This window comes from Thamnophis elegans, chromosome 15 (assembly GCF_009769535.1).
Source record: "Thamnophis elegans isolate rThaEle1 chromosome 15, rThaEle1.pri, whole genome shotgun sequence".
Lineage (NCBI taxonomy): Eukaryota > Metazoa > Chordata > Lepidosauria > Squamata > Colubridae > Thamnophis > Thamnophis elegans.
In genome coordinates this window covers 28,098,586-28,117,800 of record NC_045555.1, presented here as the reverse complement: position 1 = coordinate 28,117,800, position 19,215 = coordinate 28,098,586, and the positions used below count along the sequence as shown (strand labels likewise).

General features: G+C 45.9%; 1 protein-coding gene across 1 annotated transcript; it reads left to right on the top strand.

The window, feature by feature from the left end:
* The first annotated feature begins 255 nt into the window (after positions 1–255).
* SLC16A9 (solute carrier family 16 member 9) lies at positions 256–16,846 on the top strand. Its single transcript, XM_032232333.1, has 6 exons — positions 256–461; positions 6,758–6,974; positions 11,705–11,848; positions 12,468–12,563; positions 13,565–14,470; positions 15,864–16,846. Exons 2-6 carry the CDS (start codon positions 6,779–6,781, stop codon positions 16,055–16,057), a joined length of 1,536 nt encoding a protein of 511 aa, XP_032088224.1. The 5' UTR covers positions 256–461; positions 6,758–6,778; the 3' UTR covers positions 16,058–16,846.
* Positions 16,847–19,215: the final 2,369 nt, after the last annotated feature.

The window sequence follows — 19,215 nt, the reverse complement described above, 5'->3', positions numbered from 1 at the left end:
CTCCCCGAGGGGCTCGTTTCATAGGATTCCCCCCTGACTCAAGGGGCAGCGGTTCAGGCACTGGGCTTGGCCGGCTTTTGCAAAGGGGTCCGCCTGCGGCCCAAAGGAGCCGCCAGGCGCGAAGGATGCGCGGCCAGGCCCGGCGCTCTCCAGCGCGCAGGCTAGAGCCCAGCTAGGGCTGCGCGCAAGGCGGGGCGGGCGGGCGAAGGATCCGGGCGGGCCCCTTCCTGGCGGCCGGCGGGCGGGCGGAGCAGCGCAGCTCGAGCCTCCGCGATGCCGCCGCCTTCCTCTCCCGAAAGCGCCTCGCCGCCCTGTCGTCGGTTCCAACCGGTTTGGACCAGCTGCCAGCCGACCGGCGGCTCCTCGGCTGCAGCCAAGCGGCAGGAAGGGAGCCCCGCGGACACTCGCCAGCCAGGCTCCCCGAGGCCGGAGGGCTGGGCCAGACAGGGCGCCTCGGGCAGGTAAAGAGAAGGAGGGAGAGGAGCCGAGGGAGGGAGGGGAGGGCAGGGGGCGAGCCAGCCTGCCTGCCTGCCTGCTTCTCGCTTTCTGCCGCCGGGAGAAGCCGAGGCAGCCGAAGAGGGATGGAGAGCCGGGTGCAGCTTTTCCGCTGAGTTGCAAAGAGACGCTGGCGGCGGCCGGGGAAGAGGGCTCGCCGTTTAACGGGCTAGAGGGAGGGAGGGAGGCGGGCGCGTTCCCGGCTTGGTACGTGCGGACTGTGGCCGCCAGGCAGGGGAGTGTGGGCTTTGTAGTCCGAGGCCTTGCCCGGAGAAGGTAAGGCTGCCTTGACAGCAGCTGCAGGGCTGCAGGGAGGCTGGCTGCTGAGTAAAGGCGCTTCAGGTGGGGGCCCTGGAGGGAGTTGGTGTGTGTGTGTGTGTGTGTGTGTGTGTGTGTGTGTGTGAAAGCCTAAAGCTTGGTCTTGGGGGCGTCCCAACTCTGGAGAAGGCGCTTCTTCTCGCCCCTCCTAAGCTGCTTTCCTACCCGCACTGGCTGCCTCTTCGCCCATCATCCTGAGCAATGGAAGAGGCTCTCTCGGTCCCTCTCTCCCTCCGCTCCTGGCGGGCGACGGGAAGACCTTGCGGGTCTCGCCTGTCCTCGGTGCACCTGCTTCACTGGCGGCCATGCGGAGAGTTCCCGCTGGAAGAAGACGCCAGATCCCACCTCTGGGTTGCTGTCCTGGAGCTCGGGCGGCATGTGACACCGGCCCCTCCGTGTTGTTTGGGGAGCCTGTTTTGTGGTTTCACACTCCAGTGTGAACACATCCACAGGGCCCGTCACGAGGGAGATTTCCCTACTGCTCCTGGCAGCCTGCGGTTCGGTGCAGAAATCACGGAGCAAGGCGATAATCTCCCAGCAGCTTTTGGAAGAAATGTTTAAGGTGTATCCTTCCTCCTCGGTTTAGGTGCTGGAATACTTTCAGTAGAAACAACCCCCTCCCCTCTAAATCCCCCAGGACTAAACCAACAAGCAAAAGCATGAGGCCAATTAATTGGGCTTAGCATCAGGGGAGGCTGGTGAAAATCAAGAGTAAAAGTCCACCTTTCCATGGATTTGAGCATCTTTCAAGGACCCTGCCTTGAAAAGTGAGGATCCCCCCAATCCCGGTGGCTCATATCAGAGGGGGGAGGCAAGCAGGGTTTTATTGTGGAGGGCAAACATCCGTAGAACAAGAGATCAAAAAGTTTGAATTTCAGTTTCCAAGCTTCTTCTTTTTTTAATTGAAAATTTTAGAAAATTTTTTTACAAGTGTTTACCTCCCCCCCCCTGCCCTCCCCACCTGAACCCTCCCAACCTCCCCCCCAACTTCCCAGAACCAATACAAGGTATAAATCTTTAACAAAAATGTTCTAAAATAAACTTTAAAAAAGTTAGTATCATCTTTCATTTGAGCTTTAACTCCTCTTTGCTAGGCTAACTCTAAACAGGTTATATCATTCCTTGTTTCTTCAATCATAAACTATCTGGAATTTCTTAGTCCCATATTTATTTTGAGTATAGTCAATCCATCTTCTCCACTCCAGTTTATATCTCTCATTTGAGTGGTCCTTGAGATATGCTGATATTTTAGCCATCTCTGCTAGGTTTGTTACTTTTAATGTCCATTCTTGAATAGTAGGCACATCTTCCTTCTTCCATAGTGGCTCATAGTTATACTTATATAGTTTCCCATTTGAGTTTCCAAGCTTCTTAAAGACTCAAACGGGACAAAGTTTGTAAGTTTGACGTATAGGATATCTATTGCAAAAAGTGACATTCTTACAGTTACCAAAAGTTTGAAGAGGGCTATACGTATCAGGTGTAGGATGCTCTTTTTTATTATTATCTTGGCAGCAGTCTTGGGGGGGGGGGGGAGAAGAAAGAGAAGAGAAGAAGAAAAGGGAAAAGAAAGACAAAGTCTTAGGACACAAACATTGTGCTGAAGAAATGTTGGATGAGAAGGAATTCCACTGATGCGCTGAATGAACATAAGTCTGAATGAGAGCTTGAATAGATAATTAGTCAGGTAGCATCAAGTGGGGTGGGAAATGTTTACCCAGAGGAGGGAGGGCCTGCAGTGCTCCTGTCCTGAAAACAAATTCTTTGCCTTCTCTCCACCTCTGTCTACGCACAAACAAAATGTTCCATCAGTTAAGAAAGAAGCCATCTTGAGGATACAAGGAAGCAGAGGGCTCAGAGCCTTAAATCTGCAACATAAACATTTACAAATGGTATTACCTAATCTGGCAACAAAACAACTGCAGGAAACGAAAAAACTTGGACAACCAAGAGCACAGCCGTTCAATCCTGAGTCACATCTACTCTCTATATGACTGGAGATGGTAGCTGTTGTGTTCATCTGCATGTGAGATGAAGTGGACTGGGGTGGCTTGAGGCAATTGTCACAGGGGAGGGCTGGATAAGCACATTGGCCTTCACCAAGTGCCTCTTCTTGGTTGTGCAGCTCAAATGCAGTCCAATGCAATAAGGGGATTTGGAACACGCAGGGTTGCTGTTGTTAGTTGCAAAGTTATGTCCAACCCATTGCAACCCCATGGACAACGTTTCTTCAGGCCTTCCTGTCCTCTACCATCCCCAGAGTCCATTTAAGGTCACGGCAATTGCTTCCGAGACTCATCCAACCACCCCATTCTCTGTCGTTCCCTTCTTCTTTTGCCCTCCATCGTTCCCAACATAAGGCGCTTCTCCAGGGAGTCCTTCCTTCTCATTAGGTGGCCAAAGGATTTTAGTTTCATCTTCAAGATCTAGCCTTCTGAAGAGCAGTCAGGGTTGATCACAAGTTCTTAAGCCAAACCTATCTTCTTTGGGCTTTTTGCTTCTTTGATGCAACATGATACCCAAGGCTGCCAAAGGAAGACCCTTTGGGTCTTCTAAAGCATCATCTCAGCCCTTCTGATGTTCCTCAGGAATCTTTAGGGTGCATTTGTACCTTCACCATCAGGAGAGAAGCTGTTTGGGCAATTCTGGGCCAAGACCTTTCAGTGGAACAACTCGAACAGAAAGTGGGCCAGAATATAGGGTGGGGAGGCTACTCCTGTACTTTACGTCCTTCCCCACCTGTGTGGAGGGAAGGAGAAAAACATTCTGACTTGGTGATGTGTCCTAGCGTGTTCCTATCTGCTTTAGCTAATTGGAGCCAAAATAGTATTTTAGCATTTTTACTTTCTTCATGCTGAATGTCATACATCAGGGGTGTTACACCCAATTTCATTGAGGGCCACATCAGGGTTGTGTTTGACCTTGAAGGCCAGAGTGGATGTGGCCAGCTCAACATAACTCCTGTCAGGGACAGCCGGGGTGGCCCAAATGCTAAGACAGTGAAAATGGGCTCCTGAGCTCCATTTTCGCTGGCAGAGGGTTGCAGGAGGCCGTGGCAGCCAAAAACAGAGCTCGGGCGCCTGTTTTCGCTGGCAGAAGCACTGTGAGCCGGTCCTTCGCTGTTTCCAGAATGGCTCCATGGGCCAGATCTAAGTACCCCATGGGCCAGATCTGGACCCCAGGCCTTAAGTTTGACACCCCTGTCATACACGTTCAAGGAGAGCTCCTTTTCCTTCCAATTACGGTCTCAACAGTCCAGTATAATGCACAGCTGCAGTGGTGGGAGGGACATTTTCCCCCAGGGCTGAGGAGGTGTAGGAGAACAGCCTTATCAAATATGCATCACCTCTCTGGAAAGAAGCACTCAGATAAAGCAGGTTATTGAGGCAGAGAGGATATTTTGGAAGGCCCTTGCTTGGATTGCTTAAAATCAGAGAGTTGAGTGTTTTGATGGGGACATTAATGGTTGCTGTAAGGACAGGAGTGGTGGGACGACTTCAAGATTAACTTCCTTTCAAGTTAATTTAGACAGTAATCCAAAGTCCTTCTCCAGGAGTGTACTGTATTTTTCAGACTATATGATGCACCGGAGTCTAAGACGCATCATGACATTGAACAGATAAATTTTTTTAAAAAGTTTTTGTACTCTACTGTCCTCCCAAACCCTCTCCATGCCTCATTTTTTGCAAAAAATAAAAAGGCATGCAGAAGCTTTGGGAGGCTTGTAGAGTGCTCCTGGAGGCTGGGGGGGGGGCAAAAACGGCCCTTTTTTGCTCTTTTTTGCCTTCCCCCACCCTCAGGAGCACTTTGCAAGCCTCCCAAACCCTCTGCAAATCCATTTTTGCAAGGGAGGGTTTCAGGAGGCCAAAAATGCTGTATTCAGTGTATAGACACACCCAGATTTTCACCCTCTTTTTTGAGGGAAAAGGGTGCGTTTTATACTCCAAAAATATGGTATTTCATTCGCCAAATGGGACAGTGAAGACTGGGCACCCAGCTCCCTTAAGGAGCAAGCAGCTCAGATGTCTTACACATTTCATGAATTTGATTCGTCCCCTAGAAGGTCTGTTAATTTCTAGTTATCCGCCTCATGAAGACCAGGATCTGAGAGTGCAGAAGGGCAAGTTCTCTAGGCAACAAGACTTGGCAAAAACTGCAGGATCAGAAGGGCAAAGTCTTCTTAGATGTGACCCGCCTCAGTGCCGACGCACATCCCTGAGTCAAAACTAGCTGCAGAAATACCCAAGAGCTTCACGTCTTCTGTTTTCTAGTCACAGCATTTCACAAAGAAAGGGATAGGACCAGTGGTGGGTTCCAGATCCTGTTGTAACTGGTACAGTGCCCACCACATGAACGCGCATAGTGCACGCATGTATCCTTACCTCTTGCGATGCCCCTGCAAGCCTCTGTGACGCTCCAGCTGCTCGGTGGAACGTCGCGCAGGGGCCGTGTGCTCTGTGCACATGCGCAGAAGCGCCAAAGAGCTCAAATACAGGTAAGGAGCTTGGGCAGGCGGGTGGGCTCTCCCGAGCAGCATACTGGAAAGGCACAGGTACGCCTGTACTGGGGCATACTGCCTGCAACCCACCACTAAATAGAACCCTCCCCTTGGGTTAAGTGGTGGACAAGGAGTAGATGGTGGCAAGCAAGATTCTTGCCCTGTTCCCAGAGATGCAGCTCCGAAGGGCCACTTTTCTCCTGCAAAAAAAGCCTGATCTACAAAGTGGTGTTCTCTACAAGCCTCTACAATATATACAGATGCAGACTTGGCTGTCTGCCACAACTAAGGAGGGAGATAAGCAACCCCTTGGCTGGGAGCCCAGAAAGCTATCTCTATGAAACAAAGCTTGGACTCACGAAATTCTCCCAACCTTTCTCTACGAAGGGATCAGTAAATTGTTGTTTCCTGCAAAATTCCCCTCCCGTCGCCCCACCTATAAGCTCTCCGGGAGGGGCCAATCAGTAACCACCTGTTCCTATTTCCTTCTGTGACCCTTTTTCCAAAGCTGCTCCCTCCTCCTTGCAGCCCCAAGCATACATATGTCAGGGACAGCCTCCCTCTGTTCTTCTTTACTGTTCCCTGACTCAGACGCCACCTGGTGGCCAACAGGCCTCTCTAGTCCCTGCTCTGACTCTGAACACCCCTCAGAGCCTTCTTCAGCCTCCAGGGCAGTCCCATAGTGTTCATTACTGTCAGACTCCACCAACAGCTTAGCCGGCCACTGATGTTCTAGATGTTCAGATCTTCACACTGGCAGCCAAGGAGGGGAGCTGTCCAGGCCCCAAAGCCATGTCTATGGTGGTCATAGAAGTGTTCACTTCAGTGATACAGAGAATCCTAAAACATAACATGGTGAGTCCATATTCACTACAAAATCTTCACATTGCTGCTATTTTATGTGGTCCGTTTTGTCCATGTAACATATTTATGGAACAAAGAAGCAGGTACGGTGGTACTGTGGTACTCAAATGCGTTGAAACTCATCAAATTTGGTACTCAATGCATTATGACACAAAAATGTTGTACCAGTATTCGTCCTTTGTTTAGTACTCAATGCATTTGCTCAGCAACCTGCATGGAAGCTGCCAAGGCCAGGTGGCCCCACAGCTTCTGGATCATTGAAGAAGAGAGAGAAGAAGGCAGTTTTGTGGCATCACCTTTAGGACTGTTCCAATTGGCTGCTTGTCCAGAGGATCACAAAAACCACATACCATAGTCCAGCCAGTGACTGTGAGAGAAAACATCTGGGCTGAATGCAGCTTTTGAGAGCCGTTGGGTGTCAACCAGGAATTGCTGGCCATTTGCCTGGGCACAGGTTCCCAAGGTCTTGTGCATCACCCACCCCCTCTTCTCATCTTTGAGCTCAGCTTCCTGATGGCCTTCAGTACATGCCCAGCATTGGGTCAGCTGTCTCACCCCATTTGTTTGTCTTTCTCTCTGCAGGGCTCGTGATCCCGCTGGAAAATGGTGTTCCAGAAATCACCCGACGGTGGGTGGGGCTGGGTGATCGTCCTCAGCTCCTTCTTCACACAGTTCTTGTGCTATGGGTCACCCTTGGCGGTTGGGGTGCTCTACATGGAATGGCTGGACCTTTTTGGAGAAGGGAAAGGAAAGACAGCCTGGGTCGGATCCCTGGCCAGTGGAGTGGGGCTGCTTGCAAGTAAGTCCACTTTGCAAGAAAGAAAGGAAAAATATCTAACCCTTATGTTTATTTAGAAGACCTTGGCTTTAAAGAAATAAAACCCCACTGAAAAGAGGACTGACATTTCCTTCAGTGGGAAGATCAATTCCAGCAATGGCCTTTCATTGCCAAATGATGTATAGTAGCTGCCAAAATTGTGGAAACCTTTTGGGGAAAGTGTATTTTCTAAAACTAGCTATTAACTGGGTTTTATTGCTGGGTCACTTCTGATTAACAAGTTTCTTTAGTCAACTCCATAGATTATCAATTGGGTTAAGGTCTGGGCTATATTCCCAGGTCATTCTAGCAATGATTATCTTGAACCCCCCTCCCAAAGTGGTGTTATTAGCCATCAAACCTCAAAAATACACTTTTCCCAAAAGGTTTCCACAATTTTGGCCATTATTGTACAGCTGCAAACCAGTAACCTTTATTGCAAGGAATGTAAGAATAATCACCTATTTGCCATCAGCCAAATCTCTTCAGATAATCTACTCAAGTCATTGCCGTTATACTTAGTACGAGAAAACATGGTGGCAATGATTTCTGTGGGAAGTTGCTTTCCATTTCAGTTTAGCAGGCAGTTAAAAGTAGGACAAATGTTGTGGTTTTTGCTTTGTGAGAGCCACGCAATATCTGAAGCACTGATGACTAACAATTTGCAGCCCCTTTCTTGCAGTTAGGATTGAAACACACACATATATATATATTTCCATTCTAATCATAGAAACAGCTACTGTATCTTGGCAAGCCTCCAACTTTTCGTATTAGATGATGTGAGAAATAGGGAGTCTCCAGGACTGCAATATTTGCACACACAGCATCTTTAGTGTAGGGAAAATTGAAGGCCAGAATTTCACAAATTAGATAGTTAAGTTCTGTGTATTCACCACAAGAGGAATAAATTACCCTAATTTCAAAAAGAGTTAAACTGGAAGTTGCCATTTGCAGAGTTAGGTTTTTATAAGTTGTTGACTCTTTAGTATGTCTGCAGTTAACCTGATTCAATCAGTGGAAGGACAAAGAGCTATAAAATGTAAAAATATCCATCATGGCCCATAAATAAAGAATCTGTTTTTACCTCCAAAATTGTCCTCTGAAATTCTGCAGCTCTGACATTTGTAAGGGAATTGTGGAGTCCAGGGATTAATATGGGATTTTTGTTTTCTGTTTCTTTTAAATATTACTTTAATTATTGTAAACTACTTTGCCTTTTTTGTTTTATAAAAAAAAATGGTAGTGATGGTGATAATAATGTATTTATTTAACCCTAGCTTACATTCATGTGTGAGAAGCAATGAAGGAAAATGCTTTTAAAACTTTGCAATGTAAAAAATAGAGATATGCAGATGCAGATTGCAGGAGAAGAAGCAATAATTGGTTCTCTGTTTGTGATAGTAATAAGAGATTGAATAAATGATCTGGCAGAACTGCATCTATATGCAAATTTCCTTAATGCAGGGCAGGGCTGATAAGAGGTGATTTTTGACAGCGCCCATTGGAGGCAATAATAACTTCTCTGGTATCTAAAATAATGATTTTGACCTTGGTGGATTTTGTAAGGGTACCACAATGACTTTGCATACTTTAAAGATGTTAAAAATACAAAGGCTTTTTGGATAGCAGTGTGAGTTACAGCAAAGGAGATGTGGTCACTGGCCCTTCTCTAACTGCTTTGTGGTAAAAATAGATTTAAAAGTGGAAACACAAATGCAGGTTTGTGTAGGTTTAGCAGGTCTTGCAAAATGAAGTCCAAGCAATGAAGAATAGAAAAGCAAGAAGAACAGGTGGGGGAGAGGAAGAAGAAGAGAGTGAGGAATGGAAATACAGTAGTGGCCAAAAATTATGGAAACCTTTGGGGAAAAGTGTATTTTTGAGATTTGATGGCTAATAATACCACTTTTGGGGGGAGTTTCAAGATAATCATATTCCACTGCTGGAATGACCTGGGAATAGCCCAGACCTTAATGCAATTGAAAATCTATGGTGCCAACTAAAGAAACTTGTTAGTCAGAAGCGACCCAGCAATAAAACCCAGTTAATAGAAGCAATCATTCGATCTTGGTTTTACATTATAACAGCTGCAGAACTGAAAGACTTGGTTCGCTTCATGGGAAGACATTGTAAGGCTGTAATTCATGATAAAGGGTACCCAGCTAAGTATTAACTGACGTGATAATTTTTGTGTATCTCATTTTTTCTATGGTAATAATTTTTGTATATCTCATTTCATTTTTTTCTTTATAACTGCTATTCTAATTGCACATCCTTCATAAAAGTTATTGCATTACATTCCAGATTAAATTATCTTTCCATTGATATATAACTTTATGGTACTACTAAAAAAAAAGTGGTGTTATTAGCTAGTTTTAGAAAATACACTTTTCTCAAAATGTTTCCACAATTTTGGCCACTACTATAGACCATTCCCCAGGAGTGACAGAGAGGAGTGTGAATCTCAAAAGAAAACCAGCCTTTGTTGCTTGTAAAATGCTGAGAGAGGAAGGAAGCTGCTTCCACTCAACAGAATAACTGAATAACAGAGTTGTAAGGGACCATAAAGATCTTCTAGTCCAACCCCCTGCTCAAGCAGGAAACCTTGCACCATTTCAGACAACTGGTGGTCCAATCTCTTCTTAAAGGCCTCCATTGTTGGAGCACACAGAGCTTCTGGAGGCAAGCTGTTCCACTGGTTCATTGTTTTCACTGCCAGGAAATTTCTCCTTAGTTCTAGGCTGCTTCTCTCCTTGATTAGTTTCTATCCGTTGCTTCTTGTCCTGCCTTCTGATTCTTTGGTGGACTTGGTAGAGAAAGGCTGGAAACTGGGGATGTAAGTTTCCCAAGAGATGCTTTCCCTGGGAAGGTCATGAGGCGCCTAGAACAAGGTTTCCCAACCTTGGCAACTTTCAGTTATGGGGACTTCAACTCCCAGTAATGAACCCCTCTGAGTCTCAGGTTTAGGACCAAGGGCAGAAGGGGTGGATGAAGGCACTCCATTTTTAGCAAGGGCAAGTTCTTCCTTGGAGCTCCCCTGGTGTTGCAGTTGTAGGGCTGCCTCTGCCTAATGATGCATGGACATCACATCACCTTCGTTCCTGGACAAATTGGCTTTGCAGGTTTGGAAAACCTGAAGACACTTGCAATGCCTGTTCCCCAAAATCAGCAGACATGGACAGCATTGCTTGAAACCCCCGGAGGATTACGGTTAGGGTGGTGCTCCTGCCCACCTCATTCAGTGTCCTGCCCCACCTGACTTCCCTGCTGCAAAATCCTGTAGCGGGAAATCCTAATCCGTGGTGGACAGAGCAAAACCATGAACAATTCTAGGTGTTTGCCTTGGTAAGAGCGGTGAAGCTTATCTAGCCCTCGGCTCCTGGTGCCAAGTCATGAAAAGGCACAAAAATGCAAAGGCCTACTTAGTGGCTCTCTATGTTACAGATTACCTTCAGTCTCGAGTTTGTTTAAATTAAAATGGTATGCCAGGCTGAAAACTGAAACTTCTAATAGGCTTAAAACTGGTCACTGGTTCCCACATCTCACTTTTAGTCTACCCCTCCCTTCAGTTCTCCATTGAGTTTCCTTGAAAGTCTCACTCTACCTCCTTATTTCTGTTTCAGTCAATTCTGGCTGTTTTAACCAGAGGTGAAATTCATTTTTTTTAAACTACCGGTTCTGTGGGTGTGGCTTGGTGGTTGTGGCAGGAAAAGGATACTGCAAAATCTCCATTCCCTCCCCACTCCAGGGGGAAGGATACTGCAAAATCCCCATTCCCTCTCCATTCCTAGGGGAAGTATATTTCAAAATTCCCATTCCCTCCACACTCCAGGAGAAAGATACTATAAAATCTCCATCCCCTCCCCACTCCTGGGAGAAGGATACTGCAAAATCCCCATTCCCTCCCCTTTCTGGGGCCAACCAGAGGTGGTATTTGCCGGTTTTCTGAATTAGTCAAAATTTCCGCTACCGGTTCTCCAGAACCTGCTGAATTTCACCCCTGGTTTTAACTATTGCAAAGTGGTGGAGAAGGATAACAAGAATAGAGATACCACAAATCTATGGAGGAAGGGGAACGGTTGGAAGGAAAGGAATTATTGCCCTTTCCCCTCCAGAAATTGCTGCAGAGTTGCAAATTAAGCACGCCCATCTCCTCATATGGTTTGGTTCAGTTTAAGAAGCCTACAGTCCTCTGAATCGAAAATCAACCTCATGGTCCTCAGTTAGACTGATCCCTGTGCAGGCACACCGGACATTGGATGGTGCACACAGGAGTTTATCTAAACACTTGATGGGGAAAAAGATGGCTTTGTACCTGCTGATAGGCAGAGAGTGGGAGAAACCAGCTGCTGCTGCTGTATAAATTGTGCAATGAGTTTATTGGTTGAGTCCATAGATGACATTATACATACACAGTCACCTGAGCATTAGCCAGGTAACTGCCTTTAGGGCAACATCCTTGCTGACCTGTGGCAAAGAGGGGATAGGGTTTGGCATGGTGCCACTCCACCCCAACTCCGATGTGGTTCTCAGAGGCTTAGTTGGTGGGAGAAGATCCCTGGTGTAAAAATGATGAAATAAGCATTAAAATACCTTGAGCCTGTGGATTTAAAAGAGGTCAACCGATCTCTTGATCGACTCCTTTTAATCATTCAGAATAAGATTGTTCCTGTGTTTTTCTCTCCCCTCCCCCACCCCAATTGTCCCCCATGAAGGTCCCCTCTGCAGCACCTGTGTCTCCACTTTTGGCGCACGGCCAGTCACTATCTTCAGTAGCTTTATGGTTGCAGGAGGCCTGATGATCAGCAGCTTTGCTCCCAATATCTACTTTCTCTTTTGTTCCTATGGAATTATTGTTGGTAAGAAAATTCACAAGGTCCTCTTTGGCCCCACCAGACAGCAAGAGAATCAAACGCTCAGGAGTTAAAGGCATCTTCTAGAAGGGGAACTTTCAACCTGGACCCTAATCTTCCCTTGTGGGAGGCTGATTGCCCAAGAGACTTGTGGGGGGAGCCAGAATTTGCCTGATATTCTGGGGAATGATGCAGGTGTTTGGGGGCCCCTCCAGAATGGTTCCCTGCATCCTTTCATTGAACATTAATCACATTAGTCAAGAGTGCTGGGGCACTAATTCAGTGGTGGGTTCTGGCTGGTATGGCCTGGTACGGCTTATACCGGTAGTAGTTGGGAGCAGCACCCACCGTACCGGTACGGTGGCTCATTTGGTGCCCCTGCCTGCCCATGTTCCATACCTGTTTTGGAAGCAACCAGGCCAATCGCACACGCACGCACAGTTTGTGGTGCCTGCGCGACCTCCAACAAGCAGCTGGGTGTCACAGGGGCAGTGGAGTGTGCATGCGTGCGCAGTGCATGTCAGGTGTGTGCATGAACAGACCACAAGCAGCATACCAGTAAGCGACGGTCAGAGCAACCCACCACTGCACTAATTATATGCCATAAACTTTTCTATGCCTTTAGGACTTGGATGTGGCTTATTGTACACAGCCACCGTCACAATCACATGCCAATACTTTGACAAACGTAGAGGCCTCGCCCTCGGTCTCATTTCCACAGGTAGGTTCTTTGAGCTGATGTAAATCTCTGGGTAGAATGACCTTATGCCACAGTTCGGTTGACTGGGATTATATCATCCAAATGCCAAAAGTTTGTCTGCGTTTATCATGGTTAAACATGACTTCTGAATGGGTTTCAGGTTATTCCTCCACTTCCATAATTTTATCATGAAGACATTGCTGGTCCTTTGGATGAGCTAGATTTTGATAGGATAATTTAAAGAGTAAAAACATCTACAGAACCCTCACATTCTGGACATAAATTGTTTCAAGTTCTACTCTTAAAATGACACTATAGGGCACTGCACACCAGAACAACTAGACACAAGGACAGTTTTTTCCCAAATGCCATCACTCTGCTAAACAAATAATCCCCTCAACACTCTCAAATTATTTACCAAGAATGTATTACTATTATTCTTCTCTTCCTTCCTAATATCTATCTCTTCCCACTTATGACTATAATCATGTTGCTTGTATCTTTCAATTTATATTGTTTTATTTGTTTACTGGTACGATTTGATAGCTTATTAGTAACCTTGACTATCACTAAGTGTTGTATCATATGATTCTTGATGAATGTATTTTATTCTCCTTATGTACAGTAAGAGCATATGCACCAAACACAAATTCCTTGTGTGTCCAATCACACTTGGCCAATAAAGGATTCCTATTCTATTCTAAAAAGAGAGAAAAAGAAAGAGAAAGAGAGAGAGAGAGAGAGGGAGGGAGGGAGGGAGGGAGGGAGGGAGAGGGAGAGGGAGAATATATTAATGGGCTCAACCAGGAATGGGCAATCTGGTTCAGTCCTTTCTTTCTTCCAGCCTCTGTGGAAACACCAATTTTGAAAACCAAAACTGTTGATTTTGCTCTAGAAACCTTTTGATGTTCTTGCTCTGCTCTGCAGCTTTTTACATTATTTTTACATGATTTATTTACACTGGCAGCCAAGCCCATCAGACGGTGATCTGGATCTACTGACATGCTCTTCTCTTCTTCCAGGGTCAAGCGTTGGCCTTTTCATCTATGCTGCCTTACAGAAAGAGCTGATTGAACTCTATGGGTTGGATGGCTGCCTACTGATCACTGGCGCACTCTCTCTAAACATCCTAGCCTGTGGCAGCCTGATGAGGCCTCTGCCGGTCTCTGTCCAGAAGCCCGATCTGGAGAAGGTTCCAGATCAATACCTCATTTATAACAGAAGAGAGAAGCCCACTCACGAAGAACACATCACCATACCTGAAAAGGCCCAGAGTGAGGAGAAAGGGGAGAATCAGGTGCCGGTGAGCAACCCCCAAGCGAACGGACTCCCAGTTCACAGCCAGCTGCTTTTGGCCTCCCCGAGGGAGGCAGACAGCTACCCAAAGAAAGTTGCAGAGCAAACTTACCTGTGCAAGCAACTGGCTAAGCAGAAATGGGGCCTATATTTAAAGTACTGGGACGACACTCTAAGTCTTTTCAAAAACAAAGTCTTTTCCGCCCTCTTCATTGCCATCTTCCTCTTTGACGTTGGCGGCTTCCCTCCTTCCTTGCTCATGGAGGACGTGGCAAGGAGCTCAAAGATAATTGAGGGGGACTGCGCCATCCCACTGATCTCCATCATCGGCATCATGACTGCTGTGGGGAAGCTAGCCCTGGGTGTCCTGGCAGATGTAGCCTGGATCAATGCTTTGTATCTCTACATCCTGACGTTGATCTTGACGGCGGCGGCCCTGGTCTTAATCCCTTTCGCCCAAAGCTACAGTGCTCTGGCCACGCTTTCAGGGGTTTTAGGTTTCCTGGCGGGAAACTGGTCGATTTTCCCTTATGTCACAACCCAGATGGTGGGGATTGAGAAATTGACCCACGCCTACGGCATACTGATGTTTTTCGCTGGGCTTGGAAACAGCCTTGGACCCCCAGTTGTAGGTAAGTAGGCATTTCAGCCAGATGCCATTCCTTCTTTTCAAAAATGGCCTCCATCTACAGAACCTGCTAGTGTCAGGGTTCCAAATAGCATCCAAAATAAAATCAGAGTCTGAGGCAAAGGATTCCTCAAAGTTCCATTTTATTAAAAGAGCCATGTTGGCACATCTGGGAAAACCCGAATCTGAAAGTTTCCTGGTTTTCTCCACTCAGTTGAAAGTTTGAGATCAACTGATCCCCCACACCCACAAGTTCATCACATGGCCCAATCTTCCACTGCCACAAAGACAGATTCCTCTCATACAGTTCCGGCCAGGTGTAGAGACAAAGATGACCTTGAGTTTCTAAGGAGAATGTTATTATGGCTAATACCACCCAACTCCGTATAATCCCATTTCCCCACAATAGAAAGTAGACAGTAGAATGTGTGACAGGCCTGAAGTCCAAAAGAAAAGATAGCTTGCAGGTATGACAGCTAGTGGAGATGTAGCATTATTCAATTACATTGGAAAAATAGAGCGGTATATTCTCAGTATCCTTAAAAACTCATGTCCTTGTTTGTTCTCCATACAGTAATCCTTTCCTCTGTGATACAACAGCTGGAAAGATAGCGCCATTGGTTGCAATTGTGGCTTGTCTGTTCTGACCTAGGACTCCCAAGATCATGAAGCAGACTCTTCATCCCGATAAAACCTCTTTTATTTAGTTTAAAGTGAATTCCTCTCCAGCAAAGTCCCAGCCAAGAGTCTTTCAAGAGATTTCACAACTACAGACCTTTATCTGGCTTGGAGAGTTGCCAAGCTGATATCTTACAAACGCCAAGCTGTAGCAGTAATTACTTGGCAAGAAGTCAGGAACAGATCTGAATTGAACTAGTGGTCTCCTGCAAACTCCCCTCCCCTTTCACTCCTCTTTATTCCCTATGGGAGAGGCCATTCACCATCCATCTGTGCCTTTACTCCCAAGTCAGCTGTTGTTCCTTAACTGTTCCCTTCTCCTGACAGCTCTGCGCATGCACACACTGGGAACAGGCTCCAGCTGTTCTTCTGCCCCACTGATCTCCAACTCTGAAGGCAGCTGATAACTGTCAGACGGCCCTGGCCCCCTCTCTGCCTTCGATGCAGAGCCCTCATCAGAGCCTTCCCCAGACTCCAGGACTGGCCCATCTTCCTCCCCAACCTCCTTGCTGTCTGAGTCTGCCACCAGCTCCACTGGCTGCTGGAGGGCCATAACATTGTCAGTGGCTCAGTTTCAAAGTGCTGGCACCCTTGATTGGCAGCTTCCTGAGCAATCATGCTCTGGTATGACATTTTTATGGAAGAGGAGATCTTCTTTAATGGCTGTGAGATAAGAGGGCTTGGATCTGTTTTTGGCATCTCTCTCTGTTCTCTTTCAGGTTGGTTTTATGACTGGACTGCCTCTTACGACATGGCTTTCTACTTCAGTGGCCTGTGTGTGCTCTTTGGAGGACTTCTCCTCCTGGTGGCCGTGCTTCCCTGTTGGCGTGGGACGAACCCTACCATCGGACCAAACCCCAAACACTTACTCCTCCACAGCTGCCTCCAGAGTGTAAATGGCCGTATGGAATAGTTGCTGCTGTTTTTATACCGATAACTTTTAGTAATTTTTGCATCTATTTATAAAGGTTTTTATGACACTTTTGATACTTCTTTGAAACACTTGGACCTTTGAGCCAAAACACCAAGTCCTGGCTAGTGTGGCTAAGTTCCAACGACACAACGGGGCCTTCTGCTTTGCCATTGCCCATAGTTAGCGAAATTCTGCTGGTGCCTAGGAATGACAGTGCCGGATTGCGACTGACGAAGAGACTTTAAAGGTGCAGTGAAGCTCAGCTGTGGAGATGGAGCTTCTCTTGATGAGCTTCCCCCTCCCTGATCAGGAGGCTGAGTGTGCAAGCCGTGGCAAGTGTGCAAAACGGTTGGCTGTAGAACCGGCATATTCAGTCTTCCGAGCGAGGTTCCTCTTCTCACTCACATTGTATTGTACTACAGTTTTGCTAAGTATTTTCTGGTGCAACAAATGTATTTTATATTCGTTTACATGTAATCCTTATACTTAATTTTGGCCAAGTTGGCGCAATACTTCTTCCCTCTTCAGGAATCTTAATGTTTCTGGATAGGGAGAGGCTGCCTCACTCTGAGTCTCATGAAAGTGACCGAAGACCCTGTTTTCAAAAGATCCCGTGGGTTGCCAAAAGATCCTGTGATCTATGAAGTAAACAGCACGACAAGAATGTAGCATTTAATACCAATGAAGATGCTGGGTGGCAGAAAAAAGTTACTGCATCTTCCGTTTGGAGCTGTTAAAAATTATTCAGTTGAAAACTATAAAATCAAGGAATAAATACAATTTATTAAAGAAACCACCAACCACAGAACTGAAATATTGGTTTTATTTATTTTACAAATTCAAGACAAGATTTATAAAGTTGCAATGTAACAAAACTCCTAGTTAAGAACATAAAAGCTCCATTACATTAGAAGAAGAGGAAAAAAATCCATCTCTAAAGTTTCCAAAGAGTTTAACTCTTGAAATTTTCCATGACTCAGTTTAAATCTGACCAGCTTGTCCCAAAATGGTTCCTTATTTCATTTAACATTAAATAGGCTTCCTAGAGAGAAAAAATGGAAAACCAGGCAGATAAACCAATTAGCTGGTTGAGGAAGTATATACAAATCATTGTCCGGGATGACACAAGGACTCTTGTATTGGGCAGGGGGTTGGACTAGAAGACCTTCAAGGTCCCTTCCAGCTCTGGGATTCTATGGTTCTTTGTAAATAACAGGGTTACTGGCAAGAGGCGTTCAGCTATTGAATCCTCTGTAGAAATAAATGGGGCTTCCATTGTAAGTTGAATGCAGCTTACTCAGTTGCATTTATTTTGATCATACTCATCAAATTAATTCTTACTGCAAGGATAACATGGTGTATAAAAGAACATCTGTCCATATTATGAAGCCTGCAGCCCAAATTCCTCCACCGTCCATCACAGAAGCACTTTTACATGAGTCCTTGCTTGTCTCTGGCCCTTTTCCAGCTGTGCATTCATGTAAATCAAAACTATTTGAGCCCTATTAGAAAGCAACAAAAGGAACTTTCACTCCCGTTAGGTCTTTTGGCTCCTCTCCCCCTGCAGAGCAGCTAATGATCACCTCTGGTTTGTGATCATCTCTATAGGCCTTGAAATGCTGGGAACCACATTGTGGCAGCTCTTGGGGGAAGGGAAGTCTTCTCCATGGAGTACCACACCACCCAGGCAACTGGCTGGGCTTCAGACACAAAGATCAATTTGCTGAGTGTTGAAATTCAATTTTTTTTTACTACTGGTTCTGTGGGTGTGGTTTGGTGGGTGTGGCAGGGGAAGGATACTGCAAAATCCCCATTCCCTCCCCACTCTGGGACTAGCCAGAGATGGTGTTTGCCGGTTCTCTGAACTACTCAAAATTTCCGCTACCGGTTCTCCAGAACCTACAATACAATAGCAGAGTTGGAAGGGATGTTGGAGGTCTTCTAGTTCAACCCCCTGCCTAGGCAGGAAACCCTATACAATTTCAGACAAATGGCTATCCAACATCTTCTTAAAGACTTCCAGTGTTGGAGCATTCACAACTTCTGGAGGCAAGCTGTTCCACTGATTAATTGTTCTCACTGTCAGGAAATTTCTTCTCAGTTCTAAGTTGCTTCTTTCCTTGATTAGTTTCCATCCATTGCTTCTTGCTTTACCCTCAGGTACCTTGGAGAATAGTTTGACTCCCTCTTTTTTGTGCCCCCCCCCCCAAGATATTGGAACACTGCTATCATGTCTCCCCTAGTCCTTCTTTTTATTAAACTAGACATACCCAGTTCCTGCAACCATTCTTCATATGTTTTAGTCTCCAGTCCCCTAATCATCTTGGTTGCTCTTCTCTGCATTCTTTCTAGAGTCTCCACATCTTTTCTACATCGTGGTGACCAAAACTCAATGCAATATTCCAAGTGTGGCCTTACCAAGGCATTATAAAGTGGTATTAATACTTCATGTGATCTTGATTCTATCCCTCTGTTTACGCAGCCTAGAATTGTGTTGGCTTTTTTGGCAGCTGCTGCACACTGCTGGCTCATATTTAAATGGTTGTCCACTAGGACTCCAAGATCCCTTTCAGTTATTTCTATTGAACAAGGTACCACCTATACTGTACCTGTGCATTTCGTTTTTCTTGCCTAAATGTAGAACCTTACTCTTTTCACCATTGAATTTCATTTTATTAGATAGTGCCCAATGTTCAAGTTTGTCAAGATCCTTCTGTATCTTAAGCGTATCTTCTTGAGTGTTGGCTGTTCCTGTCAGCTTGGTGTCATCTGCAAATTTGATGAGTTCCCCATTTATTCCCTCATCCAAATCATTGATGAAAATGTTGAAGAGTACTGGGCCTAAAACAGAGCCTTGAGGTACTCCACTGCATACTTCCCTCCATGAAGATGCAGTTCCATTGAGGAATACAGATTGAGTGCAATTGGTCAGCCAGTTACGAATCCATCTGATGGTGATGCTGTCTAACCCACATTCTTCTATTTTATCTGGTAGTAGGTTATGGTCTACCTTATCAAATGCCTTACTGAAGTCCAAGTAAACTATATCAACGACATTCCTCTGGTCCACTAATTTTGTCACTTTGTCAAAGAATGCAATAAGATTAGTCTGGCATGCTCTGTTTTTGACAAACGCATGTTGGCTTTTGGCTATTACT